The 18,220-nt window shown below is 40.8% G+C and overlaps 1 protein-coding gene across 1 annotated transcript; it reads right to left on the bottom strand.

Moving 5' to 3' along the window:
- Positions 1 to 776: 776 nt before the first annotated feature.
- tprg1l (tumor protein p63 regulated 1-like) lies at positions 777 to 5,430 on the bottom strand. Its single transcript, XM_080496103.1, has 6 exons — positions 5,064 to 5,430; positions 4,871 to 4,962; positions 3,408 to 3,458; positions 3,182 to 3,307; positions 2,444 to 2,597; positions 777 to 1,109 (listed from the first exon to the last, which is right to left on the bottom strand). Exons 1-6 carry the CDS (start codon positions 5,280 to 5,282, stop codon positions 915 to 917), a joined length of 837 nt encoding a protein of 278 aa, XP_080352229.1. The 5' UTR covers positions 5,283 to 5,430; the 3' UTR covers positions 777 to 914.
- Between the last annotated feature and the right edge of the window lie 12,790 nt (positions 5,431 to 18,220).

Here is an 18,220-nt window from a genome sequence, read left to right as displayed (position 1 = left end):
CAAAGACACAGTTGACACTGCAGAAAACATCTTGACGTATAAAAAAATTTTTTTGGTTACGGGAGCAAAAAAGACTGACTTCACAAACACTCAACATGGAACTTCTGAGTCTCACTATTCCAAGTCTCTCGCGTTCTGAGGAAGTCTTTCATTTGAACGTGTCGGGAAGTAACAGAACCGGGAGCTGTTCTTTAAGCAGATCCTGCCCCCCCCCCCCCCCCCCCCCCCCCCGTTCCACATCACATCTATTGCAACAATCATGTGGAGAAGCTGTTAAATCTTTATTATCAGAGAACCCAGCAGCTCCTCAGTGTGAAACCTTGATCTACACTTCATAGTTTCACAAATAAGCAGAATCTATCAGGTGTTTTTAAAGTGTTAAGGTATCATGTTGGTATGTATGAGCGATTGGAAGAAATAACTCTTCACCCGCTAATTAGATGCTAAAAGTTTGTCATAACTGTTACATTAAAGTTTCTTTTGTATTTCTCTTAAAATAAATTAGTAAAGAGATCCACCTTTTACTGTATTCCCTACCCCAAACTCTCTTGCACAGCCCAGAAGAGGCCCACATATAGAAATCCACGACCCCCATGAGCAGCTTTTACAACGTTTTCAATGAGAAGCATGACATTATGCGAAGCTGAAACGTAAAGCGAGCGCCGCGTCCGCTCACGTCCGCCTCGGATCCGTCTGGAGGACGCAGCTCTCTGATGGGAGGCGACTGGGGAAAAACGAATGAGTCGACGGTTCATGCAGTGCTGCGCATCACTGACGACCTACTATTTGTCCGTGACGCCAGCTTTTTTGAAACGGCGGCGGGGGCACATGACGCTGCATGCTCCCCTCACACAGTGCCATGCACCACACACACACACACACACACACACACGCGCGCTTTGCATTGTGGAGCCTCAGAAGCCAATCTTGCCGCGTGTTATGGAGTAGCCCAGCTTGGCCTCGTTGTTGATGAAGGACATGATGCCCAGGTAGGTCTCGATGAGCAGGGGTCTCTCCAGGATCAGGACTCCGTTCGCGCGGCCCGGGATGGGGTGCTCCTTGTGGGCTTTCTTCACTGCCTGCACCAGCTGGGTTCTGAAGTTATCCATCTGGAAACGTGACGGCAAAGACAACACAGAACTCGATCCAATGCTTTAATAGCACACAGCTGATACATTTATTCAAGTGTTGGGGCTCCTGGCGCTTGTTCCGAAATGTGAAATAACGGATGCACTTGAGACTTTGCAGCCAAAAGAAGCAATATTTAGTTGATGCAGCTGGAATGAGAACGTTTACCAATAAGCAGGTAAAGGCTTTGTCGATCAATCTTGTGGCTGCGATCTCATTGTTTATCTATTGTTCTAAATTAAGTTGTTTTCTTTTCTCTTTATGAACATAATGTTGAGGGCAATTGCCCTCTCAGTCTTATTTATCATCCCGACCAAAATCCCCCGCGACGATGTAAAGAAGCTGAACCTTTACATCTTCCCACTTGGATGCAAACAGATTTTGACAGCCATTACTCACCACTGCCGTTTGGCACAAGCAATGTGAACGTATTATTTGTTTAGACTATGTTAATTAAGTAAAGACTTCTTTCAGTGGAAGTCAATGCATTGGAGGACGTTAACGTGGGGTCTACCTAATGGCTTGAGATGAAGATTCCTAATCGCTTGCTTTAATGTGTTTGATTTCTTTGTAAAGCTTCAATGTATTTCTTTAATTTCTTTGTAAAGCACTGTAAATTGCCTCGCCTTACTTATATATGTCCATACCTGTTGTCTGCTGCATTGACATGATTTATATGTTACATTAAGTGTGTTGATTTTTTTTTTAAATTTATTAACCTACTGGGAGTCCCAGCCCGAGTTGTTTTGTTTGTTTTCTACTGTATTTTGATCTTGTTTTCGCCTGGAACTCCACGTTTTACCGATTGGCCAGGTCAGACAAGCTGGCTTGTGACCAGGTGATTGCTATGTTGCCATAGTTACCAGGACCCGAACCACAGCCAGCTCCTTGAGCTCCTTCACTGCAGCACCACCCTGGCTTTCGCATGTGTACATAAAGTTAGCAGAGTCATTCCTTTGACCGATAAAGGATCTCACATTTCAAATGTCTCTCGTTATGGTGTCTCACCTTGCACTCCAGGGTTTTTGCAAATCCTGCATCCAATAGAAACGTTCCGATACATTCATTAAATCTCCTGCACTGTTATAATCCATAAGCAGCTTGGTGGTGAGAGAGGCTGTGCGCTCCAGTATTTAGTGTTCGGGCCGCTAAGAGAATAGAGAAGGAGTTCACGTTTGTTTTTAACGTCATCATGGTTCGGATTAAGGGGTAAAAAGGTTAGAAACTACTAGTTTAAAGTCTAAGTGTCTGGACCTCAACTGTTTGTGAGCGTGACCAGAAAGAGCGTTCAGCCTCGCTGGTTAAAGGACTGTACCTGGCAGAGCGAGGCCACCTTCTCATCAGCGTGGGACATGGGATGCCCCGTGAAGGTGGCGTAGGGCATGTCTGTGGACCAGGGGTTCCAGCGGTTCAAGAACGAAGCCCGGGGACGCTTGTCCCACTGGACACGGATCCCATAACCCTCTCTTCTGCAAAACAAAACAGAGCTGCTAATGCTACACCGCACAACAACAACAACAACAAGAAAATCTCCTTATTCTTTAGTTGAAATCTCCTTTCATTACATCACAGCACAACAACTTCAATTCTGATCAATCAAGTGTTTATTCAGAATGTTTAGCCACAGAATATTTACACAAGTAAATATTGTAGCATTTAAATGGCTTTTTGGGCTCAACATCTAAACTCAGGGTGGCTCTCAACCAGATGTGAGGCGAAGGTGTGTCGTATTTCTCTCTTCATGTTCATGTGTGAGGGGCAGACAGCTTTCACTCATTTCACATTTCTTTGTCTGGTTAGCTCGTGAAGGTTTTTTTTTTTTTTTTTAAATCAGCATGCAAGAAAAAGATTTTTATCCATCCCTTCTTCAGTCAAAATAATTCAGCAGAAGCAAAGGAGAATGACGGATGTGACGTCTATAACCTTTAACCGCGCCCATGAACTCTCACCCTAAATCTAAGCTGTCGTAACATATTCAATCGCTGTTCAATCGCTGACACAAATGGACATACATTCCCGCTTGTTCTTATCTGGCTGAAGCACTCCGACTTACTTGTTGAGGGATTTTGGTGGAAACTCAAACTCGCCGATTGAGATGGTGTCCACAGCGTTGAGAGAGATCCTGATGACTTGCTGACACAGCAGGTTAATGAAGTCGTACTTGCACACCAGGAGGGACCTGCATAGAGAGAAGAAAAAAAGAAAAGAGCATGTTGGCATAATGAGAAAGGAAGCTTTTTTTTTAAATTCACATGTAGAAGAAGAGAACAGCCAGTCACCTGTCAGTTATAAGCACAAGTCTCTCCTTGTCGTTGTTCCAGTGGTCGACTCTGCAGAAAAGACACGAACCACATTGTGAAAACCAGTGAAACATCAGTAAGTTATTGAGGTAAACTGTTAAACTTTTATCATTGACATTCTTAATTTAACTTAAAATGCTTTGTAAAATGCAAAATATACCTTAATAAATACATGTAAATGTTATTCAAACACGAAAAAGACATCAGTTGAACACTAATATCACAAGGATTCAACCATTTTGAGCTTCAAATGTTTGTCATTTAATTTTTTTTGTTTGCATTTTAAATAATGCAACCATATTCAAAATTATTTTTCATATTGTGTACCTCCACGCAGGTTTTATTGGCCAAACATGGCTAATCTGACCTCTAAGGTGACCAACAATGTCATATAAGTCCAAACAACTATCAAATGTATTTTAAGCAACTCTGAATATTTTAGCAATTCTGAAAACTACCTGCCTGCTGTCGATGACAGGCACATCAGAGGGGCAGGAGGGGGCAAGAGTCCGTGTGCTGAATGGAATTGATGCTCAAGTCTTTTTGAATGCAACAAAATTGTTGCAAGCGTCTTGAAAAATATGTTGAACCGGCACTTTATTTTCTTTAAAAACATTTTACTTTTAAAAAAACTGGTTTAATTTAAGGTAGAAGAAAAGCAACAGAACAAGACCTGTGTGCGGCACTGCCCCCTACAGTGAGGAAGAGGTACTGACTGCATCACATGGAAAGTGAGAAATTGCATTTGGAACAAGCGAAGAAAGTTAACGTAAAATGTAATACCGTTTGGTTGGTTGCCTCTGTTCGCCGCCATTTTTTGAAGCTTTGTGTGATTATGGGTTCTTCTTCTGCACACAAGTGATGTTTGTTTGTTTGTTTGTTTGTTTGGGGGGGGGGCGTGCAACAGTTTCCTGGAGAGGTTATGCTAGTTATTTCTGGTCAAATCTAAATGACTTATCTCTGAAACAATGCAGTTTATCTGATCAGACTGACCAAAGGTTCCATGACCACCCATCCATCCATCAACACTGCCTAATCCTGTGCAGGGTCACGAGGTCGTCAGTCCATCACAGGACAAACACAGAGAGACAGACAGACAGACAGACAGACAGACAGACAGACAGACACACACACACACACTAGGAAGACATGACCTTCTTTGTGATTTTGTACTTTTGCAAACTCTCAGTGTAAGTCAATTGAAATTAACATATTTAAGATTACTTATTTTATTTCACCGTTTTATGTCCTTTATTGTTTGCTACAATAACAGAATAGAATAGAATAGAATAGAATAGAATAGCTTTAAAATAATTTCCCTCTGGGATTAATGAAATATCTCTTGTCTATTCTGCGTTCGGTGGATAATATCCTATCAAGCCTTTGTGGGCCGGGGCGTGCTGATCGGACCTGGCAACCCGGTTGCCAGGTTGTGTACTCACTCTGCCAGCAGCCAGACACTGAGCACCTCCCCGTCCTCGGAGGGCAGCGCCACCGTGCGGATGTCGCTCACCGCCTGCTCGATGGTACCTGGCTGGGATCAGCAGCACCGCAGACATCAGCATCACCTCCGGGGGGAGGGAACGTGTAACCGCGGGGGGGGGGGGGGGGGGGGGGGATATCGTGAGCACTCACCCTGAACACGAAGTAGTCCTTCACTTTGGCCTGCATGGTGGGGTTGTGCACGTGGAAGGGCGTCAGCGTCTGTAACGGGGGGCAGCAGGCTCCGCGTCCGAGGCTGCGCTCGGCCTCCGGCGGCGTGAAGGCCACCTCCACCCCCTCCTCGGTGTCGGCCGGGTGGAGCACCGCGGCGCCCGGGCTCTCCGGCTCCACGGTGTCGTTGAGCTGGAGCATGGCGGAGGAGACGCGGCGCGAGGAGCCTTCAGACGAGCTGCACCGGCCGGCGGATGAGAAAACGTCCTGCCCTGGACGCAGACTCACCCATTGCGCACGAATAATGTTTTGATTTGCGAGGTTGAAGAGGAAGTAGTCCCCTCCTGCTGCCCCCCGTTTGGTTCCTCTTAAAGGGCCACGGTGGTTGTACCCTGGCAGGTGCCAAGAGTGGAAATAACACGGAATTCGCTGTTTCAATGCAGCTTTATTTATACTACATCAAATACGACACAGTCATCACAGCAGGGGCTAATGAACCAGTTTTATTAGATAGAAAAGTCTTGAAGCTACTCCACGAGAGGAGACTGACAGCTGGAACCTCCAGTAGGTCAGCACTGTGAGAACCAAGTGTTCTTCTGGGTTACTATGGGACTAACACTTCTTTAAGATATGACAGAGCCTGGTTTTCAAGAGCTTTTATAGGTTAAAAGAGGAGAAGCTCAGATTGAAGTGATGTGCTCTCTCTCTTCTGCCAGTTCGTCTCAGTTCTCTCACTGGATCTTTTTCAACTAATTGAAGACTTATTGGGCCACTGATAATAGGGAATTACAGTAGATGAGTCAAGCAGGAACTAATGGATAGATGACTTCTTCACGGCCATCCGTTTAGGGTGTTTCAATTGTGAACCAATGTCAACGAGGTGTTAATAAAGAAAGGCTCTCCTGTGGCGCTTTGCTGTGAGTCTGTTGCTGAAGACATTTGATCTACATCAGAGGACTACATGACGTAAATCAATCTTACCGAGGCTTGCGGCCAGTGTGTGTTGCTTTGGTGGTTTTCTTTGAATCGACAACTGACCCTTGTCAGCCCACATCATCATCACATCAAAGTACAAGACAAAAACAGGCCCTGAAACAAATTTTAAATGACTTTATTACAATTAGTCCTATTCTCTATTATTGATTGTTTCTGCGTGTGTCGACTCTATATCAGGTGAGCTTCTGTCTTTCTAGTCCAGTTTAATCAGAAATAGAGTTCTAATGCACTCACTGAACACATTTGTCAGATGAAATCAACTGGAACATCATAATATTTGTTGGATAATTCAAACTGTTTTTCTGTGAGGAAGAGGAAGCTGATCTATAAAGCAAAGCTTCTCTACAATCCTCACCTTCACCCTCAGAAACAAAAGAAATAGATCACAGACACAAGGTGCTGAAATGAGGCTTTTCAGGGTGGTGGGTCTCTCTCTCTCTCTCTCTCTCTCTCTCTCTCTCTCTCTCTCTCTCTCTCTCTCTCTCTCTCTCTGTGAGAAGAGTGAGTTGAGGTTATTGCAGTTGGATGGTTCCCTTGGAGGTCTACCCTGCACATCCCATCAGGAGGGTCAGATCATGACTACAAAATACTCATCTAATTAAACATACTTTTTAACCAAAGATGTCCATCAGCATACCCCGAACACCAACAACATTGTTTTGATCACAGTTTTTCTTCACATGATTAAAGAGGTTTGGGTTTTTAAGTATACAATGAATTTGTTATTTAGGCCATAGCGTGCAATGGCCTTGAGCTTTACTCTATCATATCAGGAGGTGTTTATGGGCCTTTACATGGGAAGCCTAGTCACATATTTCGAAATTATAAAAATCAAATCATAAATATTGCCATCAGATCGAGTTCACGTTTTACACACAGAGAACAAGGTCCTACCTTTTGTTTTCCTTCTAGGACATTGATTTTATGGGGCAAGTGACCTTATTTGATAAGTCATACTTGCTTCTGAACCAACAGTGTTAAATTGAATGATATACCCCAATATATAAAATGTAATTATTGTGCCACAAACTGATATTAGTGAGCATTTGTTATAAAAACATGAACACTGTCCTCTGCTGCTTATTTGTTTTAGCAAAACATCCAATTTTCTCAGTTGGTGTGTCTGATTGATGCATTTATCGCAATAATATGAATAAAGGGTAAACAGGCTGCTGCAAGTGACAGTATCTATTTCTAAACACATACCAAATTAAGTCTGATAAGTTGACTTTTATGTATTTTCTTTGTTTAAAAAAAACTTATTTTATGTATTATACTGTAGGAAAGTCATACTTCGTAATGTCAAAGCAGTCTATAGTCCTTTAGGAGAATACTTTAGCAAGCAATTGTTAAACATGTGTGATCCTGGTCAGTTTCATACCACTTTGCAAGATTTAATTGTGTAATTGATTGTGAAGGTGTATTTTTGTAACTGACCTTAAGAGTTTTGAAGTATGGAAAAATCCTCCAATAACACGCTGAAGTTAAGTCCTTTACTTCACATATATTTTAGTTAGTGCCATTTAAGCTACTAAATCAAACAGCTTGCTTTCATCTTATATATTTTAAACATATAACACAGGTGCAAGAGTGTAATTCATTAGAACTAAGAGAATAGATTCTGCTAAAGAAGGAACAAAAACTAGTTTGGAAAGTAGATAAATATCGCTTTGTGGCTATAAATATTTAATAGAATATTTCAACAATAGTAAATAATGGTCAGTGCAGTGTGTTGAGGCACAACCACAGTTGGGATGTGTGTAAAGCTGAGCTCTGTTGAGTAGTTGGAGGAGCTCAACCACCTAGAAGAGGCTCAAAGTCCAGCCGCAACTCCTCCATTATTTCTCTGGTCTGGCTTGGGAGCAGTTTAGGGTCCCACCAGATGAACTTGATGCCCACGTTCCAACATTACTCTTTTTTTGGTGCACTACTTTTGTAAATACGTGTTTGTTCCTCCTGGAGTTGGCTTTTAATATTTTAGACTTAATATTTTACCTCTACAGCCTTGTGTGTTTTTACTATTTTGCGTTTTTGATTGCTGTCATGCCATTTCACTGCTGCAGACACTGTTTTAACATTGCTACAGAGTGACAATAAAGGAATATTCTATTCTATTCTATTCTATTCTATTACTCAGTGTTGTAGAGTATGCATGGTTTTGCTTTAACTCTGTGTTTGCAGCATGTTCTGCAGAAGCATCTCAGTGAATGTTTTATAAAGTCTGACGTTGCTCTTCCGGGACGGAGGCCTTGTCGAAGAAAGGAGCACGTGTTCCTGCTACTTGTATCACGTTGATTTATTGAGGAAATCATTGCTCTCGTGACTTTGTGGTCCCATAAGGAAAAGAGCTTATCAATTTACAACCACTGAACAACCTCAAAGCAGTCATGATGTATATACATAATTTTTTGCTGACCGACTTAACCTTTGTAAAGCAATTTTTTCATCTTTAGCATTACAGCTGTTACAATTAAATAGGTCAACTTCAATTGAGATTTTCACATTCAAACAAAAACCGAAGAGCTGCGTTGTCCTGTCATGTTCTGATGTGTTCATACCTTTAAAGCATTTTCTGTACAAAGGATTTATTTATTTATTTTTTAATTATAGGTGATCAAAACTTAATTTGAATGCTATTAAAACTGTGTAATTGTGTTGCACCGTTCTGTTGGTTACTGCAACACAAGGCCTCTACAGATGTTTATGTCTCTGGGAACAATAGCTGCTCCTATGAGCTACTTGATAAACATACTTCAATCAATCAATCAATCAATCTTTATTTATATGGCACTTTTTATACATTAAAGCAACACAAAGTGCTTCCACAAGAATTAAAAACAGTGCAAAGATAAAATAGATGAATAAAAAGCAGGTGAACACACACGCACACATGCAGACACACACCATAGGTGAAGACATGCCTAGTGATATGGAGACATGGCAGGACACTGAGGACTAAGGTGAGGAAAGGGACATATTTGGGCCGTCCACACTGGGGGCGGCACAACTTCCGACCACAGGGGGCGCCGCCCCACAGATCCCCCCCCCCCCAACCGGGCAGACAAGCCAATCCCACCGCATAAGCGGGGGACCTGCCAGGTGCCCGGGCAGGGAAACCCATGGGACGGCTCCACCAGCGGCAAAACCGGCCACCACCAGTGTAGCGCCCCCTAGAGGAACCACTGGAGATAAAAAAGAAGGTAGAAAAAAAAAAGTGATAATTATCTGAAATAAATAAATAAATAAATAGAAGTAGATAAATACATTGATCAAATACATAACTATATACACACATACATGTATAAAATCAGTTAAAAGCCTGATTAAAAAGGTGAGTTTTTAACCCTTTTTTAAAAACCTCAATGGACTCTGCAGCCCTGAGGTTCCCCGGCAGGCTGTTCCACAAACGGGGGCCATAGGAGCTGAATGCAGCCTCCCCGTGAGTCTTGGTCCTCGTTTGAGGGACAATTAAAAGGCCGGTGCCGGAGGACCTCAGGGCCCGCGAGGGTTGATATGATAAAAGTAGTTTGGATAAATAAGAGGGTGCAAAACCATTAAGACACTTAAAAACTAGTAAAAGAACCTTAAAATCGATCCTGAAGCGAACGGGGAGCCAATGCAACAATTTTAAAATAGGCGTGATGTGGGCCCCCCTCTGGTCCTCGTCAGCACTCGTGCGGCAGAGTTTTGTAGGAGTTGTAGTGGTGCTAAAGTTTTCTTGGGGAGACCAGAGAGCAGGGCGTTACAATAGTCAATTCGACAAGAGATAAAAGCATGCATTAGCACCTCCGCGTTTGCCTGAGAGAGAAATGGGCGGACTCTGGCTATATTCTTCAGATGATAAAAACCAGTCTTTGTGACATTTTTGATGTGTGAGATAAAATTAAGCTCAGAGTCAAAAGTTACACCCAGGTTCTTTACAGATGAAGATGAGTTAAAATCTAGTAGTTTTGGTAAAAGTTTCTCTCTCTGGTGTTCAGGACCTACAACTAAAATCTCTGTTTTGTCCTGGTTGAGCTGGAGGAAATTTGCTGCCATCTATGACTTGATATCTAAAATACAGTTAAAAAGGGCATCAATCGGCCTTGTGTCATCAACTTCAGCTTTGTTTTCATCTTTTCACTAAACATTTTGACTTTAAAAAGACTGAGATTTGGCGATTTACACTTTAGATTTATACCTGATCTTGTGAATGCCAAACATCATTGATCTTGGATCAGTTCACTCCATTGACTATATAAAATACATATGAATAGTACCTATGGAGGTAGTTTCCATAAAAGTTGCTCCATAAAAGAATTTATTTAAGAAGTTGAAATTGTCCAGATTTGCAAACTATTTGTTTTGATCTGATAAATCACTACTTCTTCTCTTTTAATTTTTTTAAATTCTCGTAACTGTATGATTACCAAGCAATAAATAAATGAATGAATGAATGCATGAATGCATGACTGAAGGAATTCTGAAATGGATCAAACAGTCAGGCTAGTTAGACACTGAAAAAGCATTTTGTAGAGACCTTCAAATCAGTGATGCTGCATTCGTCAGTCCTGCCATCAGAAAACAGAGCTGCTTCAAAAGCCTTAATATTAGCAGATATGTGATAGTTTGGTAGAAATCCCTTAAACTCAATAGGTTTTCACTCATGCCATTCAGACTCACACCAATCTGGAACAATCCTGACATACTGCAAAGAAAGAAACCAAATGTACTTTTCAAGATGGCAAAACAAAGGAATTAAGATAATTACAACAAGTTATCTCAATAATTAATGTACTCAATTGAATGGCTAAGTTGAATCATATGGAATCAGCCAAAACAATGAAATACTTTCCATGTAACTCAACCTTCCATTTAACTTTCATGGTATGTCCTCAACTGAGGCTCCAAGCAAGTTGGGGTGAGTCGACAGTGTGACGGAGGCAGACGGCAGGCCACTGATTTGCTGGGCCGTGAGGACACAGTTGAGCCAGGAGAGCAGCACATTCATCCCGACATTGTATAACCCCGATCACAACAAAAATGCTCATGAACAGAGATGGATGCACAGAAATTAACCCTCTTTGTCTTTGTCTGGTGGCCGACCAGAAAATCCAGTGAAGGCCAGATGGCGCGACCAGCAATGAGCCAACGATGCCACTGGTGTTTCGGATTAACCGATTTTTTGACTGAGAGATGATCTGATGCTAGGAAATGAGTGGGAGTTGGCAATCGTTGCCAAAGTCTAGCCAGGAAAAGGTTTGGTGACTCAAGTTGTCTATCAGTGACTCCAGCCTGCATGAGATGAGAACTCAAACTTGTGCATCTGGAGATGCCTGGTGAGCCGTGAGTCCCTGTTCTAGTTTGTTTTGGTTCCTGCCTGCATGTAGTACAACCAAGGAGGAACTAATTAGTGACAAGTAGATTCCTGCATTTCATATTTAACCAATGTACCCCGGCAGCATCAGGCGAAAAGATGAAAGCTAATATTAAGCGATTTCAGAGTAAATATTCATAATCTCATACAAAAGAAATAAGAGTAGCTCCAGAAGAGAAACTGGAAAGCTTTAACCTGCTCGGTCGTAAAAATCCTATAAGGTATGTTTGTTTCAGTTAATTCTGATAAAGTGCAGTTGCAGCTGTTTATGCATGTTGAGTTTGTCATCATCTGAGTGTTCTCTGTGCAGATAATACTATTCCATTTAGGTTTGCATGCACAGATTTCCTTTGTAACCATTTTTTTCTCCTTTTTGATATTTCACAACAAGTCCAAAGTAGAAGTTTTATCTCCTAGATGATCTGATAAATAGAATTACCTGCTAGTTACTGATCAGCTTGTGACATCCAGGACACTATTTAAGGCTGCACTTACATCTAGGACTACCAGTCTGACCGACACAGACCAACTTCTGAGAGAAGAGATGGACGCCTTTCTTTCTTTTTTGCTCCTGATTTGCTCTGTCACTGCAGCTCAGCACAATACAGAGTCTGACAATGAAATTATTTCACATTTGATGCAAACTGAATCAACAGGAGAGGAAGCAGCAAAAACCTTCAACAACCAACAAAGCTGCACACCTGACATCCATGCTGTGCTGAGAGAGATGAGTGCAACGCTGGCTGGACTCCGGTACGAAATAAGAGACTTACAAAGAGAGAACAAAGGTAAAACTGTGAGAGAAGTAATCACACTACCTCGAACTACTGATGTGCTGTTTTCCAACATTCATTGTTTTCTGTGTGTGTGTGTGTGTGTGTGTGTGTGTGTGTGTGTGTGTGTGTGTGTGTGTGTGTGTGTGTGTGTGTGTGTGTGTGTGTGTGTGTGTGTGTGTGTGTGTGTGTGTGTGTGTGTGTGTGTTTTGTTTTGTTTTTGTTTGTTTCAGTCCAAACAACTAAAGTTGGAGAACTGGAGTTGCAAATATCTGAGCTGGACAAACTGAAGACACAACAACAAGGTACAATCACCAAGCAGAGTTTAAGTTTAAATGGTATATGTACACTTCCTCCCCGTATGGCTTCATACCTGCAGTGTCCATCATGAAGCTCGTGGGATAAAACCAACTTGTAGGATCAAGTTGTAAAGTGTAAAGTTTACAATGAAGATATTCCCTGCAATGTTTCACCATAATGTTGATTTTCAGCTCATGCTGGAGAACTGGTGACCATTAAAACCAGAGCAAACATCACAGAAAACAATGTGGACGCTCTGAAGAGAGAGGGAGAAGGTTTGTGACTGTAGAAACAAGCTCATCTTCAATGTCTCTATTTTTCAGTTACAAACTTTAACAGAAGAATGTTTTTCTCTCACACAGAAAAGAAAGTGGCGTTTTCAGCCTCCCTGTTGGCTTCTGGCTCAGGAACTCTGGGACCATTTAACACTCATACGCCTCTGGTCTTCAGATATGTTTTTTCAAATATTGGGAATGCCTACAACCCAAATACAGGTAACCAAGTATAAACACTGAAATGGAATACATCTTTAATTATTTCTGTGCCAATGTTGAAAGAAATCTAGTAGAAAATGCTCCATGTCACTCAGTGGTGGTCCTCATCTTTACAGAAAGAAAAGGCCAGAAGGATTACACTGTGACTGGAAATCAGAATCAGTTTATCTGTAGTCAGTTAGATGATATGAGGGGAATTTGTTTCTCCTTCATTTTCTTTTCATGTTATACTTTAATTAATCAGTACTGCATGTGGAATGCATTTCACAATATATTTTCTTTTTCAACATGATTGATTGTTGATGAATCTTCTCACCAAATGAACAATGACCCCACCTGATGTCATCATCCAAATGTGTGTTGCAGGTTTTTTCATAGCACCAGTGAGAGGAGCCTACCACTTTGAGATGCACATTAGTGGATTTGGACATTCATCATTTAGTTCAACTGCTGCGTTGTTGAAAAACGGACAGCATATTTTTAATACACATGAACATCAGACTTCTGGTTTTGGGAAAGCTTCCAACGGTGTCACATTGTTATTAGAGGTCGGAGACGTTGTGTTTCCTCATCTTTGGCAAAATAGCAGAATTTATGATAGTGAAAACCGCCACAGTACCTTCAGCGGTCATCTGCTCTTCACCATGTGAACTGCAGACAGTGTTTTATGATTTGGCAGTATGACAGTGGGCGGCTGTGGCTCGGATGGTAGAGCAGTTGCCTCCCATTTGGAAGGTTGCTCGTTTGATGCCCCATCTTCACATGCCCATCTGACACAATTTCTTTGCACAAGACATGAACTTCACACTGAGTGATCACCAGCATGACAGCCACCTCCAATGGTGTGTGAATGGGTGAATGTGATTAACAGTCTGCTCAATCTGGTAAAAAGCACAATATAATTATTTACCTTTAACCATAGCCGGGACCACCCAGCTGTGTTCTTTGGAGAGTCTGGTGCCGTTTATATGGAACTTTTTTTTTCTTGAAATAGTTTACCCATAATTAAAAAAAAAATCAACATTCATGTACAGTGGTAGAGTTTTTTTCTTTTATTATCATGAATTCTGTAGATTTTAAAATGTAAACAAATAAAGTACCTCTTCATTCACAGTAATTCACATCATATTCTTGTTTTGTCTTTGTATTGTAAGCATCACATATTTGATGCAAGGGAACTTTAAAAGATCTTGACTTGTGCAAATTTTGTTGTATATATGAATTGTTCACAAGACAGTAATGTCATGTTTTACAACTTCTTTCTGTTTATTTCTAGCACTGTGATAATGGCAACTTTATTACATTTATCAATAAAATTTATAGATTTAAAAAAAAATCCCAAGTCAATTGATATGTAAAATTAATACGTCATATCTTCTTGGTCACATTATTCTGTTTTACTCCTGATAATAAACTTTAACCTGGGTTGGCCACACAGAGAGATCTTTTACCAGTTACTTCCTGTCCTCCAACTGGAAATACTGGTCTTTGCCTTCTTTACTCTCATCCTTCTTATTCAGGTATGGCTCTATGGATTTGTACTGTGCATAGAAGTTGCTCATATCCTGTGGGGAAGAACGGCAGAAGTGTACAAACCTTACAGATGAATGCACCACATATTCATGCTGTATTGTTCAAATCAAATCTTTTGGAGCTCTTTCCAATAGAGACACGGGGTTTAGTCTTCACACTGAAGTACTTACAGGCACCAGATCCTGCAGACTCAGATCAATGATTTATTTCATGACCACAACTCTACCAATATTGTTCTTCAACCAGTTTCCATGATGAAGTTCCTGTTGAGTCTTTCTTACCCTCATGACAGGATCGTCTGAATGTGAGCGTGGGGTCCAGCTCATTCTTGATCTTGATGAGGGCGTCCAGCACCATTGGACCACAGCTACACTAACAGAAATGTGTTCAGCTGATATGACAACGACATTCCAAAGTGATCAAACAACCCACCCACAAACTTATGTACACTGATTTATTCCTGTCCAGCAGGTGATAAACAACATAAATGAAAAGACACAAATAATGACAGGTTAGGTGAACTGAGAGGTGATTGGTTCCTCATTCAGTAGACCACGGTCCTTCTTGTAGACCATCCAGGAAAATCAGATAAACAGGTCAAGGATGGATGGAAACAGAGGAATGTACCATTGCCTTGACTTAACTGGAGTCTTGTACATTTTGACCAGCAAGACAGAGACATCAATACCTGCCATGTGCTTATTGAAGCCAGGGATGAGAGGTGGGCATGGAATGTTGGTCTTTGCATGGGTCTCTTTGCTCCACTGTTTGACAGTTGAAAGAGGCTGGATCACACATGCATTACTGAGGAGGTTGACACATTTGTTGTCAAGACATTTCACTGTGATCACCCCTTCAGCTGACCTGTAATCAAAAGCTCCACCTCCTTTCTTTGTCAATCCTTTGTCTGTCATTAGGGGAGCTTTATGTCAACAACTGGAAACGTAAATATGTTTTAATTTCACAATTAAATTAATCATATTAAATTCACTACTCTTGCTGTGAAAGACAATGGAACTTCTCAATCGTGTTGTCCAACAACTTCTAAAGTTATGTCACCAGATATAATGACTTTCCAAAAGATCTTGAAAAAGAACTGCTTCAGCGATGCTTTTTGATTTGAACTAAGATGTTTAATTGTTGAACAGCATCAGAAAATACTACAGACGGGTGGAAAAATGTCTGCGGGAGGAGCGGCTTCGAATATGCTTCTCTGGAATCACAGACTGGGGGAATAGGTCTGTGGGAACAAGCGTCCAATGTGCTTCTTCCAGAATCACAGACGATTGAATTATCTGCGGGAGGAAATGTCCAATGTGCTTCTCACCGAATGGAAGGTCTGGCTGGTTGATATACCGTTCAAGATGCGGCTGAACATGTGAATTACATGTGGGTTATATATTCAGTGCAAAACAACCAGATTGATAAGACAAAATCAGAACATCAGGATCAATACGAAGCATCGATCTTTGATGAGACCCCTCATCATAACCGGCTGGAACTTGTAACTTTTAGCCTGGATTTCTCCACCAAAGTCCGGGAAGATATCGCTGACTGCACATATATCTTACAACTGCTGCAGAGTGTTTCTGATCACAAATCAGAAGAAAACAATAATATTTAAGGAACGTAATAGGACAATAAGATAATATACTTCAATTAATGTTCAGAAGCTTCATTGTTTGTTTTTTTGCAAATAGTCCATTTTAACATTTGCTTTGCTTCACTACCTTTACCATAAAGCACCAAATCAATTATTTGGCAGAGCATGTTTCAAAAATGTATTTGACCCTTTTAAGTCACACTGTTATGTTCAGTAAGTCCTCAGACATAAAATGTCAAAATAAGAAATAAATAAAAGCTTTCCTTTTAAAAACAAGGGCAAACAGAGGCCTTATGTCAAGGGTGATTTTGGTCTTGCTAAAATCCTGTGAGGAGGTTATTGCTTATCATTACCTGCTCTGCTTGTCATTTCAAAACATAGTGACATCTAGTGGAGATTTCTTGTACCACAGTCCTCGACCCAAGTGGGAGAAATGAAACGGCTGAATGTCAGTAAAATGTATTTTTCAATTAGATATAGTGAGTCCAAGTATTTTCCGAGATGGACATAAATGATTTGTCTTGCATTCAAAACATGTTTGTAAATACTTAATAACTTTTTAGATTAATATTAATTATTATCGATAGCCAAACTGCCCATAAAGGTGTTTCCAACATAATGGCATCCAGATGTGCAACCAGTCTTCCCAACAGTAGTTTCTCCAAGGTGGAACTAATTAGTGACGAGATCGATTCCTTCATGTAATAATTAATAAATCTACCCCGGCTGCATCAGGTGAAAAAAAGAAAACTAGTATTAAGCACTTTCAGAGTAAAAATACACATTGCAATACAGAAGAATTCAAAGGAGCTATTAGAGAAACTGGAAAGATTTAAGCTGCTCAGTAAAAACAATCCTGCAAGGAGTGTTTAGTTTAGTTGCAACTGTGTTTATGTATGTTCAGTTTGTCCTCATGTGAGTGTTCTGTGTACAGATAATAATATTCCAGGTGGGTTGGCACCTGTGGGGTTTCCTGTTGGGAAATTTCTACTTTCACAACAAGTCCAAAGTAGAAGTTTTTTCTCCTAGATGTTCTGATAAATATAATTACCTGCTAGTTACTGATCAGCTTGTGACATCCAGGACAAGGATGGGATAAGGGACCTACAAAGAGAGAACAAAGGTAAAACTGTGAGAGAAGTAATCACACTACCTCGAACTACTGATGTGCTGTTTTCCAACATTCATTATTTTCTGTGTGTGGTTTTTGTTTTTGTTTGTTTCAGTTTTAGCAGCTAAAGACAGAGAACTGGAGCTGCAACAGCAAGGTACAATTATCAAGCAGAGCTTTATCTTAAATGTTGAATATATGTAAACTTACACACTGAAAGCTATATTCTACAATTAAGCCCTTATACCTGCAGTGTCCATCATGAAGCTCGTGGGATAAAACCAACTTGTAGGATCAAGTTGTAAAGTGTAAAGTTTACAATGAAGATATTTCCTGCAATGTTTCACTATAATGTTGATTTTCAGCTCATGCTGGAGAACTGGTGACCATTAAAACCAGAGCAAACATCACAGAAAACAATGTGGACGCTCTGAGGAGAGAGGGAGAAGGTTTGTGACTGTAGAAACAAGCTCAACTTCAATGTCTTTGTTTTTAAGTTACATGCTTTAACTGAAGAATGTTTTTCTCTCACACAGAAAAGAAAGTGGCGTTTTCAGCCTCCCTGTTGGCTTCTGGCTCAGGAACTCTGGGACCATTTAACACTCATACGCCTCTGGTCTTCAGGAACGTTGTTACAAATATTGGGAATGCCTACAACCCAAATACAGGTAACCAAGTATAAACACTGAAATGGAATACATCTTTAATTATTTTTGTGCCAATGTTGAAACAAATCGAGTAGAAAATGCTCCATGTTACTCAGTGGTGGTCCTCATCTTTACAGAAAGAAAAGGCCAGAAGGATTACACTGTGACTGGAAACCAGAATCAGTTTATCTGTAGTCAGTTAGATGGATATGAGGGGAATTTGTTTCTCCTTCATTTTCTTTTCTTTCTTTTTTTCTAATGTTTTTATTGAAAGATATGAGACAGCACAATTCAAGTTTGCCAAACAAAGACAAACATGGCAAAAA

This window comes from Blennius ocellaris, assembly GCF_963422515.1.
Source record: "Blennius ocellaris genome assembly, chromosome: 5".
NCBI lineage: Eukaryota > Metazoa > Chordata > Actinopteri > Blenniiformes > Blenniidae > Blennius > Blennius ocellaris.
Note: the sequence above shows the minus strand (reverse complement) of the source record. Positions and strands in the feature narration are given on the sequence as shown.

Bases quoted from the DNA above. Each gene is read 5' to 3' on its own strand.
- tprg1l (XM_080496103.1), bottom strand. From the start codon at position 5,282: ATGCTCCAGCTCAACGACACCGTGGAGCCGGAGAGCCCGGGCGCCGCG. The intron at 3,459-4,870 runs GTGAGTACACAA...TCTTTTCTGCAG, and splicing joins AGTGTCTGGCTGCTGGCAGA to AGTCGACCACTGGAACAACG. The intron at 1,110-2,443 runs GTACAGTCCTTT...TCACGTTTCCAG, and splicing joins AGGTGGCCTCGCTCTGCCAG to ATGGATAACTTCAGAACCCA.